We start from the raw sequence: 19,665 nt of genomic DNA on the forward strand, positions 1-19,665 counted from the left end.
GGGATGCTGCCTTCGGACCTGGCCCACTGCCCACTGTGGGGCTGCTGGGAGGCCAGATTAGGTTGCCATCCTGCCCCAGCCCTCTAGTCTAGGACCATCCCTCATCCAGAAGGATGAGGGATGTTGCCAGAGGAGGGAATGCTGGTTTTTGGAGGTGCAACCTGTACTAACTGAAGCCATGGTATTAATTAGTCTTTCAGTGACTGCTTTCAAAACATATAATATTTGATTTCATATTGTTTCACAGGAGAACGGTTAGTGATCAGTCGACTGCAAGAGAAATCTCCTAAGATTTTAGATGCTTATATAACTTTCACTACAGAAGAACCTCTGATGTCCGAGAGACAGATAAGTGAATTAAATCCACTGATTATTAGGATTCTTTCCGCTACGTGCCTTCCAACAACTCCTGTCCCAGTTGAAGTACTGCAGGTAATGGAGAATGCCTCTTTTTTTAGGATTCCACTTGTCAGTTTCACCTCAGGTGACTTCCTTTAAAATATCAAATACAACTTTGAACAGGAATGTATTCATTTGCCAGGTAGTGCCCCCACAACATTGGCAGAATAGTCACAAGATATAGACTTCTTGAGAGAACACTTGGCCGATTGTCCCTTCTGCTGCATTGTGTACTGGCAAAAAAAAAAAATCTTCTTGTGTGGGCCAAAACGTATGGACTGTAGCTTTATTCTAAGTAAACATGATTCAGTTCCTAAGCAGGTTTTTCCCTTCTGATTGTTTGGACAATCTGGGGAAATTGTTTGTCTTATAATACCAAATAGTTCGAAATCATTTATAAACCAGTGCTCAGTGGAGATGACTGCTTTTCCTGTATGGAGAATTTATTTAATCAGAGAAATTGTAGCATGTTTCACTTCATAGCAGAACTAAATAAAATCCCAAGTTTTGTACATAATTAGTCCAATTCACCATTGCTGAGGAAAAAGCCTATGAGTTCTGGTCTCTTACTTCTCTGAAGAACGGTACAGCTTTTTATAGTTTTTGTGAAATAAGTTATGGGACAAAACAGTTTAAAATTTTTTTTTTAGCTTTACAAATGATTACTTCACAAAAGAGAGAGATCTTTAGTTGAATATAATGTATCTGTTAATATGGAAATAAAGATAATTTTACATACTAGCTATGCTTTTAAAAGTGGTATCTAAAGTTTTGGGTCCTTTCTTTGTTGGGGGCACATCCTGAGAAACCTGGAGTCTGATGTTTCAGAAACGCTGCATATCTATAATGCTGGTTGGTTTCTGTTGGAATGGTGGGATCTCTACTCTTCAGAAAAACAGCGACAGGATGTCTCAATTTGGGGCCCAAAATCAGTAGTCAAGCCAGGTTTATACAGGAGAGTTATGTTGACAATGGCACCCAGCTCTAGGGAAACAATATGTCTGTATGATGAAATCATCAGTTTTACTTCTGCCCCTTCCACGCTATTTTTGTCCTCTTGTGGCTGCATTGGCTCCTCGTGGTTCTCTTTGCAAGTACACAAGCAGGCATTTCCTGGTGGTGGATCTTGGTCCATGGTGTCCATTTGCCTCCCAAGAGACCTTCCCCTTTAGAATCAAACTGTTCCTTAAGCATATGTGCTATTTAAGAATTTGGCTTTTGATGCGTATTGTGGTGTGTAAAAGTCCAATCCCTGCATTATTAGCTCCCTGTAATGCAACTGAAGGAGTGATATGCTAACTGTTTGCAAAAGCAGCTTTTTCAGTACTCATTATTAGAAATGCTGGAAGGAAAGTGAAAGTGAAAAGTTAGTTCTAGGGGTGTTTCACTCTGTCTGTCTTCCCTGTTTTTTGTTTGTGTTTTTTCATGTAGGCGACCTGTGTTCCCACATACTGCAAATACCGATTTTACAACCTCCCTCCTCATCAAACACATGGGCAAACCCATGGAACCCACATCTATTTTAAGGATGTCAATGTGATTCTAACAGGGACAATCAATCCTGGGGAACTGCATGAATATTTTAGAGGACTGCCTTTGGAGATTGAGGTTCATGACCGGGACAGAAAAAGGGCAGAGGACATTAAAAAACCCTCTTTGTTTGGTGATGAGGAAAATGATGGAAAGTTGAGTCACGTGGGGCTTGTCTCTTGCAAACAGACGTTCGACAGTCCACTTACAGAAAAGGACAATTTGTGGCATCCCTATGGAGTAGCTAAAGTCAGCCTATCTGACCTACTGCTAGGTGAAAAATACTTGAATATCACTGCACCCATTCACAGCTGCCCAGTTCCAGATCCCACGATCTTTCAGAAGGATAGTAAAACTGAAAAAATTATGGGTGTAATTACAGGATCAGTGGATGGCCCTCAGACTTCTCCGCTGCCTATGGGACATTATCTGGAATCAGACTCAGTCCTGAAAGTAAGAGTGGAAATAGCTGTGCCACTTGGTTTGCAGGCAGAAACTGCTGATACTGAAGTTGCAGATTGCCCATATGGCTGCATTGTCTATATTTTTGACTACAAAAATATACCTTGCTTGCATGATCTACTGCAAGAGATTACAGAAATTAATGCTGAAGCACTCCAATTGGACTCTTATCCTTTACAAGAAATTCAGAACGCTCTTGCAACTTTCAAACTGAAAACCATCAGCAAGGAAATTTCTAAACTGGATATCATTACTGGTTTTCATATCCTGGATGGTACAATTCACCTTTTAGTCTTGGAAGGATTAAAGGACAAAGCAATTAAGAGACTATGGGAACAGCAATTTCATAAGTAAGATCATTTAATGTTTTCAGTAGTTATTTCTCTCTAGATTCACAGATCTAAACAAATTGTGCAGATTGTTTTTTTTTTTTATAAGAACAATTGTTTAATTTCATCCCTGGCACTGTTGCTAGAGTTATACAACATATGAATTAGACCCAAAGTATGGATCAGAGTGTGAAGAGTGACACATCTTTATTAGCTATTTGGTAATGTCTCAGTACAGAGGACTATCATTAGAAGACTATTATAAATTTACCACACCAGCTCTGTAAATAATTATGTGTCTTTAAAACCACACTATTTTGCTCAGTAAAATTCTAAGCAATAGAAGTTTATTTAAACTTTCACTTTTCCTGCCTGTTTTCTGCATTCAAGTTAGCCTGAATGGCTTGAGCTCAAAGTTCTGGCTGAGTCTTGCCCTTCCCTAAAGATTTGTGGGTGTTTGTGTCTCCAGTTTAGTTTGAGTCTGTCTGATTCACATGCTGAGCTACATTTCCTATGTATCAAATCATGTCAAACTCTTTTTACAATGACAGTATCTGTTTCATTATGTATATTTTATACACACTCTTAATTGTGTCAGAGAGGAAGCCGTGCTAGTCTATACACTATCAAAACAAAAAGCAGTCAAGTAGCACTTTAAAGAAGAGCAAAATAGTTTATTAGCTCACCTAATAAACTATTTTGCTCTTCTTTAAAGTGCTACTTGACTGCTTTTTCTTAATTAATTGGTAATTAGAATTTCTTCTTTGAGTAGTGACCCTGTGGGTGCACCAGCCTGGACGTCAGTTCACCCTTGGCTAGTGCTTGGAGATACTTCCATAGCCATAATCTCCCATGCCATGCATGTGCAGTAGCATCTCCTGGTGCTATCTGGTGTGCATGCGGTGCGGGCTCCTCAGTTTATTCTCTGTCATCCTCAGCTGCAGATGGAACATCGTGTCTCTCTACAAAGCAAGTTAGAGTTAGTTTAGCCATTTACCCAGTCTAAGTTGTTTTTGCCTAGTTCTTCACTGTTCCAAAAAAAAAAGTTGTTAGCTACTGTGTCACCATTATGCCAGGCTCCCTGGGCTTTAAATGGTTCAATCCTGCAAGGACACCATGTGGGTTTCTGATGGCCACTCATCCTGTGTTAAGTGTCTATGTGAGGGCCACCAGACACAATCCTGTATTCGCTGCTCCAGCCTCACAGCAAGAGCATGCAGGGACCAAGCCAACTGGCTCAAAATGTTCCTGTGTGAGAAATCCGTATAGCCTGATAAGCTGCCTTCTAAAGAGGCGGTGGCCAAATCTAAGGGTCTGGACCCTAAATGCCTCTGAGTTTCTTCGGGATCTTCCAGCACAGTGCGAGACCCGTCCCTGGCCTGTTTCTGGCCTCCAGCTCTGTCTTCATGGGCCATGCCAGAAGGCAAAGCTGCTGCAAGCTCACCAGCACCATCTCTACCAGCACCACCCAAACAAGCACTCATGGAGACGAGATGCAAACACTCAGCACTGGCATCATCGGCTCTGTCGAGCCCAACAGTGGTCTAAAGCAGGACACACTAAGTCCACAAAGATGACGGCCCTGCCCTTGGCACCCAGTTCAGCCCACAAGCGGCACCAGTCGAAATCTCTGCACTGGTCAGAATCACCTCATAAGTCCAGAGTCAAAATGTACTCACAGGCACAGGCTACTGTGACACTGCAACAGCATTGGGCTAGTGACCCCCCAGTACCCTCTGCACTGAAGCATTTGGCACCAAAGAAAACAGTGGCCAAAGTGGTACTGCACATTCACGCAGTAGATCTGGCACTATCCCTTTGGCACTGACCCTCTCTGAGGCTGCCTATTTATCTGTGCTCTCCCATCACTTGGCATCGTTGTATGCTTCCTGCACCAGGCTCCCTACACCTGGTGGACGTGGCTTTGAGTGCCCAAGTGCATTCTCCTTGCAGCATTCCAGCGGGTGCACCTAGGGCAGCAGGATGTGCCACCCACTGTGCTGTATGTACCCCCACCATGGCCGTGGTTTGCCTATCGCTATTCCCACCCAGAGCAACAGTGGCCTTCATGGCATACCTGATCTCCACACTCATACACCCAGTCAGCACCGTCCAGGGCATCAGAACCTCATCCACCAGCGCCATGGCCGTCCACTTCAGCACCGTACCAGCTGTCCTTCTCCTCTGAAGAGAAAAAGTGCTCCCCCCTATATTGTTCCTCCTCCTCACCCAACGATGCGGTGCTCACCCAGTCACCCCCTCTTGTGGATGATCCCAGGGCCTTGCAAGATCTCTTCCACAGGCTGGCACAGGACAAGGACATGCAGGAGGTGCCTGTTAAGCAGTATTGGCTCCTCTGCACAATGCAACCCACTTCCTTGTCCAGGGTGGCACTAGCTCTGGAAGAAGCTATAATGGACCTCGCCACAGAGCTCCATCAAACCCCAGCATCCATTGCCCCTACCAACAGATGGAAGGACAAAAAGTACTTTGTGGCATCGAAGGACAATGAATTCCTATTCACATACCTACACCCAATGCCCTTGTCATGGATGGGGTCCATAAAAAGGCTGCATCATTTCATTTGACCCCTCCACCCACCGCAGGACAAAGCCAGCAAAAAATGGGATATCATGGGCTGAAAAGTTTACTTTTCTGGCACTTTGCTGCTTCAGGCAGCTAATCACATAGCATTGTTGGCTGACCATGATTATCAGAATTACTCTAAGCTGCAGGAGCTGATCCTGGCTTTGCCAGAGCATCAACGCCAAGCCCTCACCAGCATTATCAAGGAAAGGTGCACTATTGCCAGCACTGCCTCCATGGGCATCATGGACACGGCGGTTTGACTTATGGCATCAGCAGCGGTCATGCATTGTATATCCTGGCTCCTGCTCTACCTTGTGCACACTCAGCACGTACAAACCCTCAGTCAAACAGGCCCACTACTCACCCTATCAACAACCTCGGGAGCAGTCCCAGCAATCGCAGCAGCAGTATTGTTTTGAGCCCCTCTGAAAGCACAGGCCTCAGCGAGGATGGTCAAGTAGGCAACATCAGGGCCAGAAGTCCTTGACGCCTCACCCTCAGCCACCTAAACAACAATTTTGAAGGTATGGTCAAGAGTCTGATCCGTCATTCTCAACTGGGCACTACACAGCCACACCCATTTCATCACCACCTCTGCCCATCCTTCATTGGTGGAGGGCTGTCACCACAGACAAGTAGGTTCTAGAACTGGTGGCACAGGGTTATTCCATCCCCTTCACTTTTACGCCCCCCACCTGCTCTCCTACTTCATCCCTCTTCAAGGACCCCCCTCATGAAAGTATGCTTGACCAGTAGGTCCAGCATCTCCTCCGTTTGGGGCCAGTCAAACCAGTCCCCATGGAATTTTGGGGCAAGGGATTCTACTCCACTTATTTCCTCACTCAGAAGAAAAGTGGGGGATGGAAACCAATCTTAGATCTCAGCAGGCTTAGCAAATGTATCCTCTACACACGTTTCAGGATGGTGACTCTCGCTACCATTATTCCAGCCCTAGGCAAGAATGATTGGTTCTCAGCTCTTGACCTACAGGATACAGACTTCCACATCAGCATCCATCCGGCTCAAGACGCTTCTTCCACTTCACAGTGGGAAGCTGTCATTGCCAGCATTGGATCCTCCCGTTCAGTCTCTCCGTGGTGCCAAGGGTGTTTTCCAAAATTCTGGCAGTGGTGGGCGCCCACTTTTGGCAAACAGGGTTCATTATATTCCCCTATCTGGATGACTGCCTCTTAAAGTGCCCACCATTCCGCAAAGCCCAGCACATGGTAAATATCACCTTGCAGTTCTTGTTCAGTCTGGGTTTTCATATCAACTATAAGATGTCTACGCTCCAAACTACTCAGTCCCTGGAGTTCTTAGAAGCTCATATAAACACCGCCATGGTGGCCACTACCGTTCAGTCATTTCACACCATGTGCAATTTCATCCAGGTAGTGTGTTTATCATCCACCAGTATAGTGCACACCTGCCTCACGCTACTGGGACATATGGCCTCTACCACCAAGGTGGTTAGGCTGGCCAGACTCCATGTGTGCTGCCTTCAGTCATAGCTGGCCTCTTGCTATGCCCTGTCCAGGGATCCACTTTCCAAGGTGGTGGCCATCCAATCACACATTCTTTTCTCTCTTCAATGGTGGACATGCCCAGGGAATGTTCTTGCTGGCATGCCCTTTCACCTACCACCACCATCCATCACTCTCACAACGGATATCTCCCTGCTGGGTTCGGGGGGCACATTTAGGTCCTCACTCAGTGCAAGGCAAGTGGTAGTTCACAGAACAAGCACTCCACATCAACCTTCTGGAGTTGAGGGTGGCTCGCTACACCTGCAAACACTTCCAGCAGTTCCTCACTTGCAGATCAGTCAGTATTCTCATCGACAGCACCACCTGCATGTTCTACATCAATCACCAAGGGGGAAGGGATTTGATCCCCATCCCTAAACATGGAAGCCGTAAAACTGTGGACATGGTGTATCTGGCATTGGGTGACCCCTGTGGCCACGTACCTCCTTGGAATTCTAAACATGACCGCTGACACCCTAAGCTGATCATTCACTGATGAGCACGAATGAGAAATCATTACAGCTGCCCTCAGCCAACCAGCCAGGGTCAACAGAAAATGTCAGTACTCTTCCAGGGCAGAACTTGCAAAACACCCCTCAGGGATGCCTTTGTCATCACGTGGAACGCGCCTCTACTGTACATGTTCCCTCCCATTCCATTGATCCACAAACTGTTACTCAAACTCGGACAGAACCAGGCCCGCTTCATCCTGGTGGCCCTGGCATGGCCCAGACAAACCTGGCACCCTTACCTCTTTTGGATGTCAGCAGCAACTCCTTATCTGTTTCCTCCTCACTGTGACCTTCTGTTGTGGGACTTTGGCTGCACTCTTCACCCCAGTCCTCTCAAACTACATCTTCACATGTGGCTCCTTCATGGCTACAAAATACCGAAGCAGCTTGCTCTGAAGAGATGAAACACGCTGTTGTCAATAGTAGGTGAGAGTCTACACACAAATCCCAACTCTACAAATGGTGACCATTTTCCCATTGAATCATTCCACCCTTCTTCACGCCATGCCCTTACCTATCCTCTGGCACAATTTACTGCACTTGCATGAGTCAGGCTTCAGCCTTAGTACCATCTGAGTGCATGCCATGGCCTTGGAGATGTTTCACCAGACAGAGGATGGGTTGTTGTTTCTCACCCATGCCATAACCAAATGATTCCTGACAGGTATCCAGAGCACCTTTCCATCACTTCAGTCCCTGTTATCTGTCTGGGATCTCAACCTTGTTCTTCAGCGCCTTATGAAGCCACCCTTTGAGCACCTGGTGACCTGTTTCTGGCTTCACCTGTCCATGAAATCTCATTTCTCTTGGCCATCTTGTCAGCCCAGCGAGTTGGGCAGGTTGCAGCCCTGATGGCGAGCCCCCCTATACGGTCTTTACCAAGGATAGAGTTACTTTCTGACCTCATCCCAAGTTCCTCCCTAAGGTTCCCTCTCCATTCTGCATTAACAAACCTGTCCACTTTACTGGCATTTTTCCCCAAAACCACACTCCAACTCTGCACACGTGGTGTGGCACACCCTGGACATTGGCTGGATGTTGGCCTTTTACATTGACCATACAAAGCCATGGTGCAAATCTGCCCAGCTCTTTCTGTCCTTTGCAGAGCATTCAGAAGGCCTGCCGATCTCATCCAAATGGCTCTCCAAGTGGATTTCTACCTGCATCCACACCTGTTACAGAACTCATCGCTGTCACTGCCCACTTGACCCAGCCAGTGTCTCTTACTACCACCTTTCTCAAGAACATACCCCCCATGGACATTTGCAAGGCAGTTGCTTGGTGTTCCAGAAACACATTTGCTCGGTATTATGCTGTCTCCTCTACCGTTGTTTCTTTTATCCAAGTGGGCCATTCTATGTTGCCTACTGTAGAAGTAACAAACCCACCTCCATTCTGTGAGTACTGTGTGCCAGAGTGGAGCCCCCACAGGGATATTACTCGAAGAAGAAGAGGAAGTTACTCACCTTGGGCAGTAATGATGTTTCTTTGAAATGTGTCCCCCTGTGGGTGCTCCACTACCCTTCCTCCTTCTCTTCCTTTGGAGCATTCTGCTGTATTTGTCAGGTAGTGAAGGGAAGGAGGAGCCCATGCTGTGCACGCACATGCATGGTGCAGGGAAACTACAGCTATGGAAGAATCTCTGAGCACTGGCACGAGGACACAGTGATGCCCAGAGTGGAGTACCCACAGGGGTATAATCTTGAATAACCATTATGCCAATATGTATCATTATACCAATAATACCATCATTGGACCTAACCAGTATCGGAGAGGTAGCCGTGTTAGTCTGGATCTGTAACAGCAACGAAGGGTCCTGTGGCACCTTATAGACTAACAGAAAAGTTTTCTGTTAGTCTGTAAGGTGCCACAGGACCCTTTGTTGCTGGACCTACCCAGGTTACTCACAGAATTATGGGCACTTTCTCATGCTCCTCTACGAACATCATATGTGCCAACAATGCCCAGATGCTTTTCATATTGGACAGACTTCTAACTCCCTTAAACAAAGGGTTAATGGGCACAAAACAGACATCAAAACACTCCAGATCCACAAACCAGTTAGTCAACATTTTAATGGAATGGGGCATTCTATTAGGCTACGTCTACACAAGCCCCAAACTTCGAAATGGCCACACAAATGGCCATTTCAAAGTTTACTAATGAGCTGATGGGAATAAGGGGACTTCGAAGTAGGCGGTGTCCTTTCGAAAAGGAGCCCCGTCGGGACGAGACGCATGGCGGCGAGGTGCGTCAATTTCGAAGTGCCGCGGCCGCCCACATGCTAATGAAGCGCTGAATATGCATTTCAGCACTTCATTAGTAGACTTCAAAATGGCCATTTGCGTGGCCATTTCGAAGTTTGGGGCTCGTGTAGACACGGCCTTAATGACCGAAAGGTATGTGTGTTACTGAAAAAGAATTTTCGCACCGTTCTTCAAAGGGAAGCAGCCGAGCTGGCTTTTATATTCAAATTCAGCACATTAACACATGGTTTAAACTGGGATGGGAACTTTCTGAGTCACTATAGGGGACCGTCTGCATACTTGGCTTAATCTAATTCTTGACCTCCCCCCTCACCTCTCTGATTTGCTCACCTTGATTATCTTTTTCTGATTTGTCCTCCTTGCTTACTGGTTTTGGTTCTCTGTGCCTTAAATATGGAGTCTGTTCTGGTCTGGCTATGGTCTGAAGAAGTGGGTCTGTCCCACGAAAGCTCACCTAATAAACTTTTTTGCTAGTCTTTGAAGTGCTACTTGACTGCTTTTTGTTTTGAATAACCATTGTTACTGCATAAGAGGGGTAACTTCCTCTTCTTTTTCTTTCTTTCTGGGTAAATATACAGCAACAAACCAGTGTCCATACATAGTGGAAGAGAGAACTGATGTAGTAATGAAATATTTCAATTTCAAGACTTTTTTAGATGAGTATAAGTGAAGTAGTATAAGGAACAATATTTAAAATGATGTAAGGAACCCATGAGTGCAGATTTCATAATAAGCCAGCATGAAAAATATGTAATAGAGGCAGGTGAAACACTGTAATGAACTCCAAATATAAGTGATACAAGCAGTTGTTTTGGTTACTGTTTCTTGCCACAAGCTGTTAAAATCTGCATCCATACTGAGGCAAGGGGTAAAATTTGCAAAAGGACCTTAGGTGTTGTGACCTGTGAAAATGGGACTTAGATTACTAAGTGTCAGAGACCCTTCTGAAATGATCATCTAAAATCTGTTTGTGCAAATATATGGTAAATCTGGAAACTTGCAGGTAGTTTCAATTATCTTCCAGCATTTTCTTTTACATGTTTTTTTACAGGTTCCATGAGACAAGGTACAAACAACTATATGTCACTGGTTAAACCATTTTTCTCCTTACCAAGAATTTTTTTTTTTTATAAAATTATTTTCAGGGGAATTCCTGTGTGTGAAAATACTGTGTATCATTTTCTCTCTTGAAGGTCTGTAAACTCAGGGGGGTTGTGTGTTGTATATGCATTTCATTACATTCTTTTTCTGACATTTTGTCAGGGGTGTTCCAAGAAAGATTTCAGTGTCCAGGGCTTGAAGTTTTACACTGTACACTTATCCTTCACACTGAAATTCTTAATTCAGTATTAACAGAAATGGTAACTAACGTTTTAATAAGGTCATCACTTCTTATGGACTTTTTAAAGAGTAGTCTGTGCTTCATTCTTTACAAGATAAACTACTTGTAAAAGCATTAGTATTGACAGCAGCTCTCTTAAAATACAAGATTTTAAATGCATTGCAAATCTTTTCCAGGGGAATTTAGTATGCGTGGGATGTGGTAGATTGATTTAACTGGAAACTAAAGTCACAACAGCAAACTTGCCAAACTGTTCTTTCCCTGTAGATTATAGAATTTTGGCTCTTTCTAAAGGAAAACTCAAGAGATCATTTACTTTTTGATGCTAAACATTATTCAAAGATATTTCACATAAAATCTGAGAGTTACTTCTGTGTGTTGAGGTAATGACCCCGATACTAAAATGTTTCAATAATTTCTGTCTCTCTGCTCTTCTAACATCCATTTTCAAAATTGCAGATTACCTAGAATATCTCAAAATGCATAATTCTAAACAAATATTTCTGGGTCCTGTGAGAAAGTCAGTCTCATTCCTGGGCCTCTGGCCTCTAGTCAGTCCACTAGACCCACTTAAGGGCCCAGTTGCCCTTGCTGGGGTGAGGAGTGGTCTGAGGGAACCCAGCTGCCACCCCCTCATGCCAGGTTCTGGCCCAGGGTCCCTATGCAACTGCTAGTGGGAAGGGCTGACTCCCTTAACCCTTGGTGCAGCAGCTCTTCTCCCTGGGACACTTCCCCAGACAATTCCCCCAGTACCTTCTCCAGGCCACAGTTGTAACAAGCCCCCCTCTCAATCTGCTGCTGCTGCTGCTGCTGCTGCTGCTCACTCTCCCTCTGTAGTTTCTGGTGTTCCGGTTCCAGTTCCTTTCTTCTGCTCCTTTCTAACCTGCTTTCTCCCTCTGGTCTGGTCTGGTCTGGTCTGGTCTGGTCTGGTCTGGTCTGGTCTGGTCTGGTCTGGTCTGGTCTGGTCTGGTCTGGTCTGGTCTGGTCTGGTCTGGTCTGGTCTGGTCTGGTCTGGTCTCTCCACTCACCTCTCACACTCTCTCCCCACCCATCCCCCTGTGAAGGGCTTTTAAAGGCCTCATATTAGGCCCACCTTGGAGTCAGCTGGTCCCATTTAGCCTGAGCCATCTCCTGCCCAGCTGCCTGTGATTGCCCTGGTGGTGCTCTGCAGGCCCTTCTGCTTGTTTGGGCTCCCTCTGAGGAGTCCCTCTGCCCTGGTCCTGCCCCAATCCATATTTCTCATATTTCCTCTGATTTTGAAATTTGCAATAAGAATTTTTGATGTGACCTTTGAATTTGTCACATTTTCTCCTGAACTCAAAGTAAGGTCTCTGAGTGTGCAGTCCCCATGTCTGTTCAGTCCTTGGCCTCTCTGCTGTCCACTAAAATCTTATGTTTTGCTTCTTGTTTGCTGATGCTGAGAATGAGGATTAATGGTAACTAGTGCAAGTTGAAAGGTGGGGTAATATTCCTGTATTATATAGAATGACTAAATATGAGGTTCGTAAAATAATAATTCAAGGCAGAGTTTTTTGGACATTTTAGTTGCTGTTCTTTTAAAAACCCTGAGTAATAAAATCTCAGAAAGGCAACAGGTTTGATGTACAAAAACAAAGACAAGAAAGGTTCACAAGGGATTGTGCTGCAGCACTGTGGGATTCATGCCAGAAAGTCTGGTTTTGTAACATTACTTTTGTGGTTCTTCCTTGCAGGGCTCACAGAACGGAAAATGGGAGGTTGGATGTATTATATAACTCACAGCTGTCTTTCCATCAGCGCCTGTATACAGACCTGGAAGCAATCCTGTATCATATCCATCTGTGCAAGCCCCTCACTGCTATAGCAAGACAACCTCTGCTTTATGTCAGGGATATGGTTCCTCAGCCATGTTTCCAAGCCTTGTCCAGGTGAGACCCTTCACGGATTCATAGCATGAAGCTGAAAATTGAAGCATTACCCAAGTAGCATGGATATTTGTCATGATAATTTATGCCTTTTACCAAAAAAACAGGTCAGTAGGCCAGTGAGTGAGTTTGAGATGTGAGATCAGGCGTGCAGTGTAAATGAGATGCGCTTCACCTCTGGAGATTAGCATGCCAGCTTCATCGCCATCCATGTACTCCCACGCCTCAAACCATTTTCGAAATCACAGGTACTTTGCAGATAAGTAACAGTCCCTACCTGCCTGCCTGGGCACTTGTTATGTGAGGGGCAGAGGAGATAGAGAGCCATTGATCACTACCCGCTGGGCCTGACCTTCAAGCCAGCTTTCTATCCATCTTACCGTCCATTTATCCAATCCACATTCCATTAACTTGCTGACAAGAATTTTGTGGGAGACCATATCAAAAGCTTTGCTAAAGTCAAGATAAATCACATCCATTGATTTTTCCCTGTCCACAGAGCCAGTTATCTCATCGTAGAAACTAATCAGATTGGTCAGGCAAGACTTGCCCTTCATGAATCCATGCTGACTATTCCTGATCACTCTCTCCCCTCCTCCAAGTGCCTCAAAATGACTTCCTTGAGGAGCCCCTCCATGATTTTTCAGGGACTGATGTAAGACTGACTGGCCTATAGTTCCCTGGATCATCCCTCTTCTCTTATTTAAAGATGGGCACTACATTTGCCTTTTTCCAATCATCTGGGATCTCTCCCGATCCCCACGACTTTTCAGAGATAACGGCCAAGGGTTCGTCAACAACATACACCAACTCCCTGAGAACCCAAGGATGAATTAGGTCCGGGCTCATCGATTTGTGTACATTTAGCCTTATTAGGTAGCTCCTAACCTGTTCTTTCCCCACCAAAGGCTGTCCACCTTCATCCCACAATGCATCACTTATCGCATTAGTCCGGGAGCTGTCTTTGTCTGTGAAGACAGAGGCAAAGAAAGCATTAAGCACTTCAGCTTTCCCTGCATCATCTGTCGCTGGGTTACCTCCCTTATCCAGTAGGGGTCCCATGCCCTCTCCAATCACCTTCTTCTTGGTAACATGCCTGTAGAAACTTTTCTTGTTATCCTTCACATTCCTCGCGAGTCACAATTCCAGTTGCACTTTTGCCTTTCTGATAACTGCCCTACACTCTCAAGCTATAAATTTATATCCCTCCCTAGACATCTGTCCAAGTTTCCACTTTTTGTAAGCTCCCTTTTTGTGCCTAAGTTTTCCAAGGATTTCCCCAGTAAGCCAGTCTGGTCTCCTACCATATTTACTTCTCTTGCTGCGCATCGAGACGGTTTCTTTCTGCGCCTTCAATAGGGCTTCCTTAAAATACCGCCAATTTTCCTGGACTCCTTTTCCCTTCATGGCAGCATCCCAGGGGATTCTGCCCATCAGGTTCCTGAAGGAGTCAAAGTCTGCTTTTCTGAAGTCCAAGGTGTGTAATTTACTGCTCTCTTTCCTTCCTTTGGTCAGGATCCTGAAGTCTACCATCTCATCATCACTGCTTCCCAGGCTGTCACCCACCTCTACCTTCCCTATTAGTTCCTCCCTGTTTGTAAGCAGCAGGTTGAACAGTGGTATCTGTTCTGGACGCTTTTACCTTTGCTGCTTTCCAGGTGCACAGGAAATACTTAACAGGAAGCCCAGGAATTTGAATTCAATTTCTTTCTGACCAGCTCAGATAGCATCTATCCATCATGTGTTTTCAGAGTTCTAGTTCTGATCTGAGTTCTCAGTCTTCACTAAAGAACCCCAGCATAGAGCCATAATGAGATCCTGAATCTCATTTCTGTGTGGGGTGATGAAGCTGTGCTGAGCAGACTGCAAATGAAATGCAGACATTTATAGGAAGATTTCCCAGGGCATGATGGAGAAAGGGTACGCCAGGGATGCTCAGAAAATCTGGGTCAAAATCAAGGAACTCACGCAGTGATATTGTAAGGTGAGAGAAGCCAATGGGTGATCTGGGACATCTCCCAAAACATGCCACTATTATGAGCACCTTCATGCCATTGTTGGGAGGCACCCAACCACATTCTCAAAGGTAGCATGGACTCCTCAGGAGACTGTCTTCATGTCTCTGGTGAGAGCCCAGAGGGTGAGGAGGAGGCAGAGGCTGATGAAGAGGAGGACATTGCCACTCAGCAGATGCCTGAGGAAGCTGATCCTTACAGCCTGGAGCTCTTCACCCTGCAGCCAGTCCCTTCATCGGCACCTGGTGAGTATAATTTTTAAACTGCTACAAGTGGGTTGTGTCTGGGTTGGGGTATAGGTTTACTTTTGTTGAACATATTTTTTAAGCTGCTGCAAGCAGTTTGCAGGTTAGATGCAGTGGATCTATATCCCTTAGAACAGCTTGTTAATATTTTTGGGGATGGAGTGCTTATTCTTTTTAGAGATCTCTCTTATTTTTCGCATGAGGTTCTTGGGGAGGTCTGATTTATTCCAGCTTCTACAATAGCACACCTTGCCATGCCAGGCAGCCAGTAAGTAATCTGGCATCATGACACCACACAGCATTCTGGCAAGTTTTCCAGCCCTGTGCTCATGCAGTATAACATATTGTCTTTTGCATTCTCTGTTATTCTTGGGATGCTGATGTATCTTTTGGCAACCTAGAAGAAGCATGGCAAGTTTCATAAAGTTTGTTCCTGTAACATTATCGCACTGCTCTATGGCCATTTAAATTTCCCAGGACTGTCCTGTTGCACCACATGGATGGCAGGCTGTCCATCTCCCCACTTCATGCAGTTGGTAGGCTCCTCTGGCCCTCCACCATGCTGTTAGAGGGGTCCCAAGCTACCCCCACAGCCATACAGCTGCAAAGGATTTGTGAGCAGCTGCTGAGGGAGTTTTTTCCCACACTTTACAGGGCTGACTCCCCCACCTGCTATAAGCCACCGGGAAAGTTTTTTTTCCATGCTTTGTGTTTTACAGGGTTTTGTTTCAAACCCACTGCCATCCTTAAGCCACCAGGATTTTATTATGTCCACAATAAAATGGGCTGGATAACATTATTAAAACGTGGTCTTGGAAAACAAAAGTTGCAGTGATTGTCAAACAGAGACCCGTTCATTGTATGGGTCAGTGCTTTGTGTCACATTTTAAAATTGTATCTAAATTCTGACCTTGAATGTCTTCAACAGGTAGTGTGAGTGGGGGAGACAAGGTTGCTGCTATGCGCCACAGGAAAACATCTAAACAGGACCTGATCCTGCAGCCTCTTGAAAAGGCAGAGAGGGAGCAAGCCAAAGCCACTGCTGACAGAAAGTGGACCCAGCAGTGACAACAAAGCATGTTCCAGTGCAGGAACAAGGAATCAGAAAAGCTCCTGATGGCTGTTATGGAGCAAATTGACATCCTGCAGTCTATATTGGAACTGCAGAGGGACACCCACCACAGAACTCACATTTATGTGGACTCCTTACCCTATTGCCCAGCTTTCCCTCAATGTTGCCTTATACACCCCTGTCAGGGGTGTCAAACACAGGGAGTAGGGCAAGGACAATATCTCAGTCCACCTCCACAACTTCTCCACACTGCAATAGGCTCTTATTGCACCGCATGTGACGGCAGGATTCCCTTCTTTTTCCTCCCTCTTAACCCTCACCCTCTAAATAAAAAGAATGTTTTTGTGAAAACCGGTGTCGTTTATTGGTTCTCATGAGGTGAGGTGCAGTTTGAGGTACTTTCATAAAGGTCAAGCATACATTGTTGTGGGGGATGGGGTGGTATCACAGTAGTTTAAATGCAGCAGATTCATGCGGCTGTCTGCTCATTTGCAAAGCTATTTTTCAAAGCCTCGGTGATTGCCATTGTTTCAGCATGTGTGTTGCTGAATGCCCTTGTGTCCGGCTGTACATAAGCAGTGCCCAGGGCATATGCCTCTGCAATCCAGGCTAGCATGAAATTTTTCCCCTTTGATTTGCAAATGTTGTGGAGAATACAGCACACTGCAACCATGGTGGGATGGGGGCATGTTGGCTTGGCAAAGCTCCAAACAGGTCAAAAGGCACCTGAATCTGGCTTTTAAATGACCAAAGGCATATACCACTGCCATTCTGCACTTGTGGCAGTCCAGGGTGCCTGAGTAAGACTTCGTGAGCCAAGGGGGCATCTCCATATCACCAATTTTGATTTTCTGGTCTGGGAAGAAAGTCCCATCCTGGAGCTTTCTGTACAGACCTGAATTTCTAAAGATGTGTGTTGTGCACCTTTTCCCAACCATCCCACATTGATGTTGGTGAAATGACATTTGTGATCCACCAATGCCTGCAACCCCATGGTGAAGTAACTCTCACGTTTTATGTACTTTGAGGCCAAGTGGTCTTGGGGCCAGGATTGGCATGTGCATTCCATCTATTGCCCACCACAGTTAGGAAACCACATGACAGCAAAGCTGTCCACTGTGTCCCATACATTTCGCGGAATCACAGTCTTATGAATCAGATGTGCACAGGTTGCCTTTGTTACCTTGGTTGCCTTGGATCACCACACTCCCCAGTGTAGATCTGCCCACCCTGAACTGATTTCCCGTGGATCAGTAGCTGTTGGGCATTGCAAACTTCCACAGAGCGATTGCTAGTCACTTCAGAATTGTCAAAGCAGGTCTCACTCTGGTATCGCTGTGCTTCAGGGCAGCAGACAGCAAATCACAAAGTTCCAGGAAAGTGGCCTTGTGCATGCAGAAGTTGCAGACCTCCTACTGATCATCCCACACCTCCAAAATGGTGTGGCCCCACCAGTGTGTACTGGTTTCACATCTCCAGAACCAGCATTCCACCGCAAGCAATTCATCCAGGGCAGCCAGCAGCTCTGCCTTCCTGGTATCCAGTTCTTCAGGATCATCCTCATCCAGCTCATCTTCTCACTGGCTTTGTCTAATAAAATATTGCACGATACTTTGGGAAGTGCCCATAACACACTGCAATATCTGTAAGCTGTTCAGGATCCATACTAGCACCATGCAGCTGCATGAGCCAGGCTTTGGGAAAATATCCCAAATAGAAGCGTGAAATTCCTTGGGCCGGCTGTTTGTTTTTCCAGTGGCGGGAGGGCAGGAGGGCATTGCACTTTGAAATGACATGAGACACCCAGAAGCACTTGCAGCGCATTTTTTCCCATAAAGCCTGGCACAAAAACCCAGAATGCAGTGGGGCTGCCGGAACTGTGGGATAGGTACCCAGAATGCATTGCTGATGTAGTTGAACCTAGCTAAGGCAATGGAGACATGCTATGTTGACTTTCTGGACATTTGTGGACACTCACCTTTGACTTTATAAAATCTAGTGGTAAAAAGTTGGCTAAACTTCAACTTTATTTCGTAGTGTAGACATAGCCTTTGAGACATTGCTTATTTAATCTCCAGTATGACGTCCGTATAGATTGATGCTGAGACTTGATGGACACGTGTGATAAATGCAGCTTTATAGAAACACGTGCTTGCAAGTAGCACATCAGTTTCAAAGTGTTCATTGAAAGAACAGGAAGTTCATTCTTGATAGTGAACCAACCTCTGGGAGTATAATTTGGGCATGTCTGAGAAGAGGGAGATAGAACAGAATGTCTCTGAGAAATACATTTGTATATTTCACAAAGCCTCAGTGCTCATAACAACTGGAAGAACAAGAACATCTGTGTTTTGTGGATCCTCCAAGAGTGTGTTTCGTGATCTGTTGTTGCCTCAATCTTTTGTTTCACTGTATTTTTGTTTCACTGTATTTTTGAAAGTGGTTTTGAGGAGTTCACCGTGGTTTCCCAAGGCATTATCTTCACAGTACCACTTGCAACTAGCAAGATCAACTTTTTTGCTATAGTGTGAGGGTTCTTAGCCTACACAGTGCAGTAACTCACCTCAAATGATGTCTTTTGATTGTGGTCAGGGAGGGACATGGCTCTCTTAAACTGCATGTGTTGGTATAAAACTTTCACTTTTTGGTGCTGGAAAGGTAATGGTGGTTTCCCTGTATGTTCCTTTTGAAGGGACATTAGGAATGCTGCTTTCACTAGATAACACTTGCAATTTGACCTTTATTTGTTCTTGACAAACACAATGTTGAAGCTGTACTCCAAGAGTGTCTCATCAGATTTGCAAGCATCTTTCTTGCACTCTTATTTCTGTTCAGTTCTGTATCACTAGAGTCTGAAGCAGATATCTGTGTAAAAATGAATCAGTTGTGCCTCTTATCACAAATCAAAAAGAGAATTCACTGGTAAGTAAATGAGTTCAAGATTTAGGAAGATCCAGTGTGGCGATACTAGGGCACCACAGAGACAGTGACTTATTGTGGTTCTTTATTGTCAGTAGCATGCACAGGGTGGCATAAAAGAAGACAGGGCCTCTGCAGATTCCCATCTTGGTATGTCTACACTTGGGAATAAAGTCAAATTCTAAACACTAGATTTCATAAAGTCAAGGTTGTGTCCTGACCAGCTCAGAAATTTGATTTAGTGTGTACCCACATGTCTGCCTGAATCTGACTGTGGTAGCATTTTGGGATTTTGTGCTGGTGTCTTCTGGGAAAAAAGTTGCCACAAGTGGTTCTGGGTTTCTGATGTCATCCCAGGATGCATTTTCCTCACCTCCCCTTTTTGGCTGGAAAAAAATGACATTTTTATGTGTTTTTGTCTTGTCTTTTGTCTTCTGCCAGCCACCATTACAGACACTACCATGGATCCCAGTATGCTTCAAAGTTTGATTCAGTGTTTGTGCTCAGTTCCCACACTGTGATGCAGTATTTTCTGAATATAATGCCCATGCAGA

At 45.1% G+C, this 19,665-nt stretch overlaps 1 protein-coding gene across 1 annotated transcript in view; it reads left to right on the forward strand.

Annotated features, from left to right (window-relative positions):
- The window catches only part of CFAP92 (cilia and flagella associated protein 92 (putative)), a 135,382-nt gene that overhangs the window by 83,613 nt on the left and 32,104 nt on the right, over nt 1-19,665 (forward strand). Inside the window, exons 9-11 of the mRNA XM_075005903.1 lie at nt 248-432; nt 1,831-2,741; nt 12,669-12,863. Coding sequence (XP_074862004.1) covers nt 248-432; nt 1,831-2,741; nt 12,669-12,863 — 1,291 coding nt within the window. The remainder of the gene's footprint in view (nt 1-247; nt 433-1,830; nt 2,742-12,668; nt 12,864-19,665) is intronic.

Source organism: Carettochelys insculpta, chromosome 11 (genome assembly GCF_033958435.1).
Source record: "Carettochelys insculpta isolate YL-2023 chromosome 11, ASM3395843v1, whole genome shotgun sequence".
NCBI lineage: Eukaryota > Metazoa > Chordata > Testudines > Carettochelyidae > Carettochelys > Carettochelys insculpta.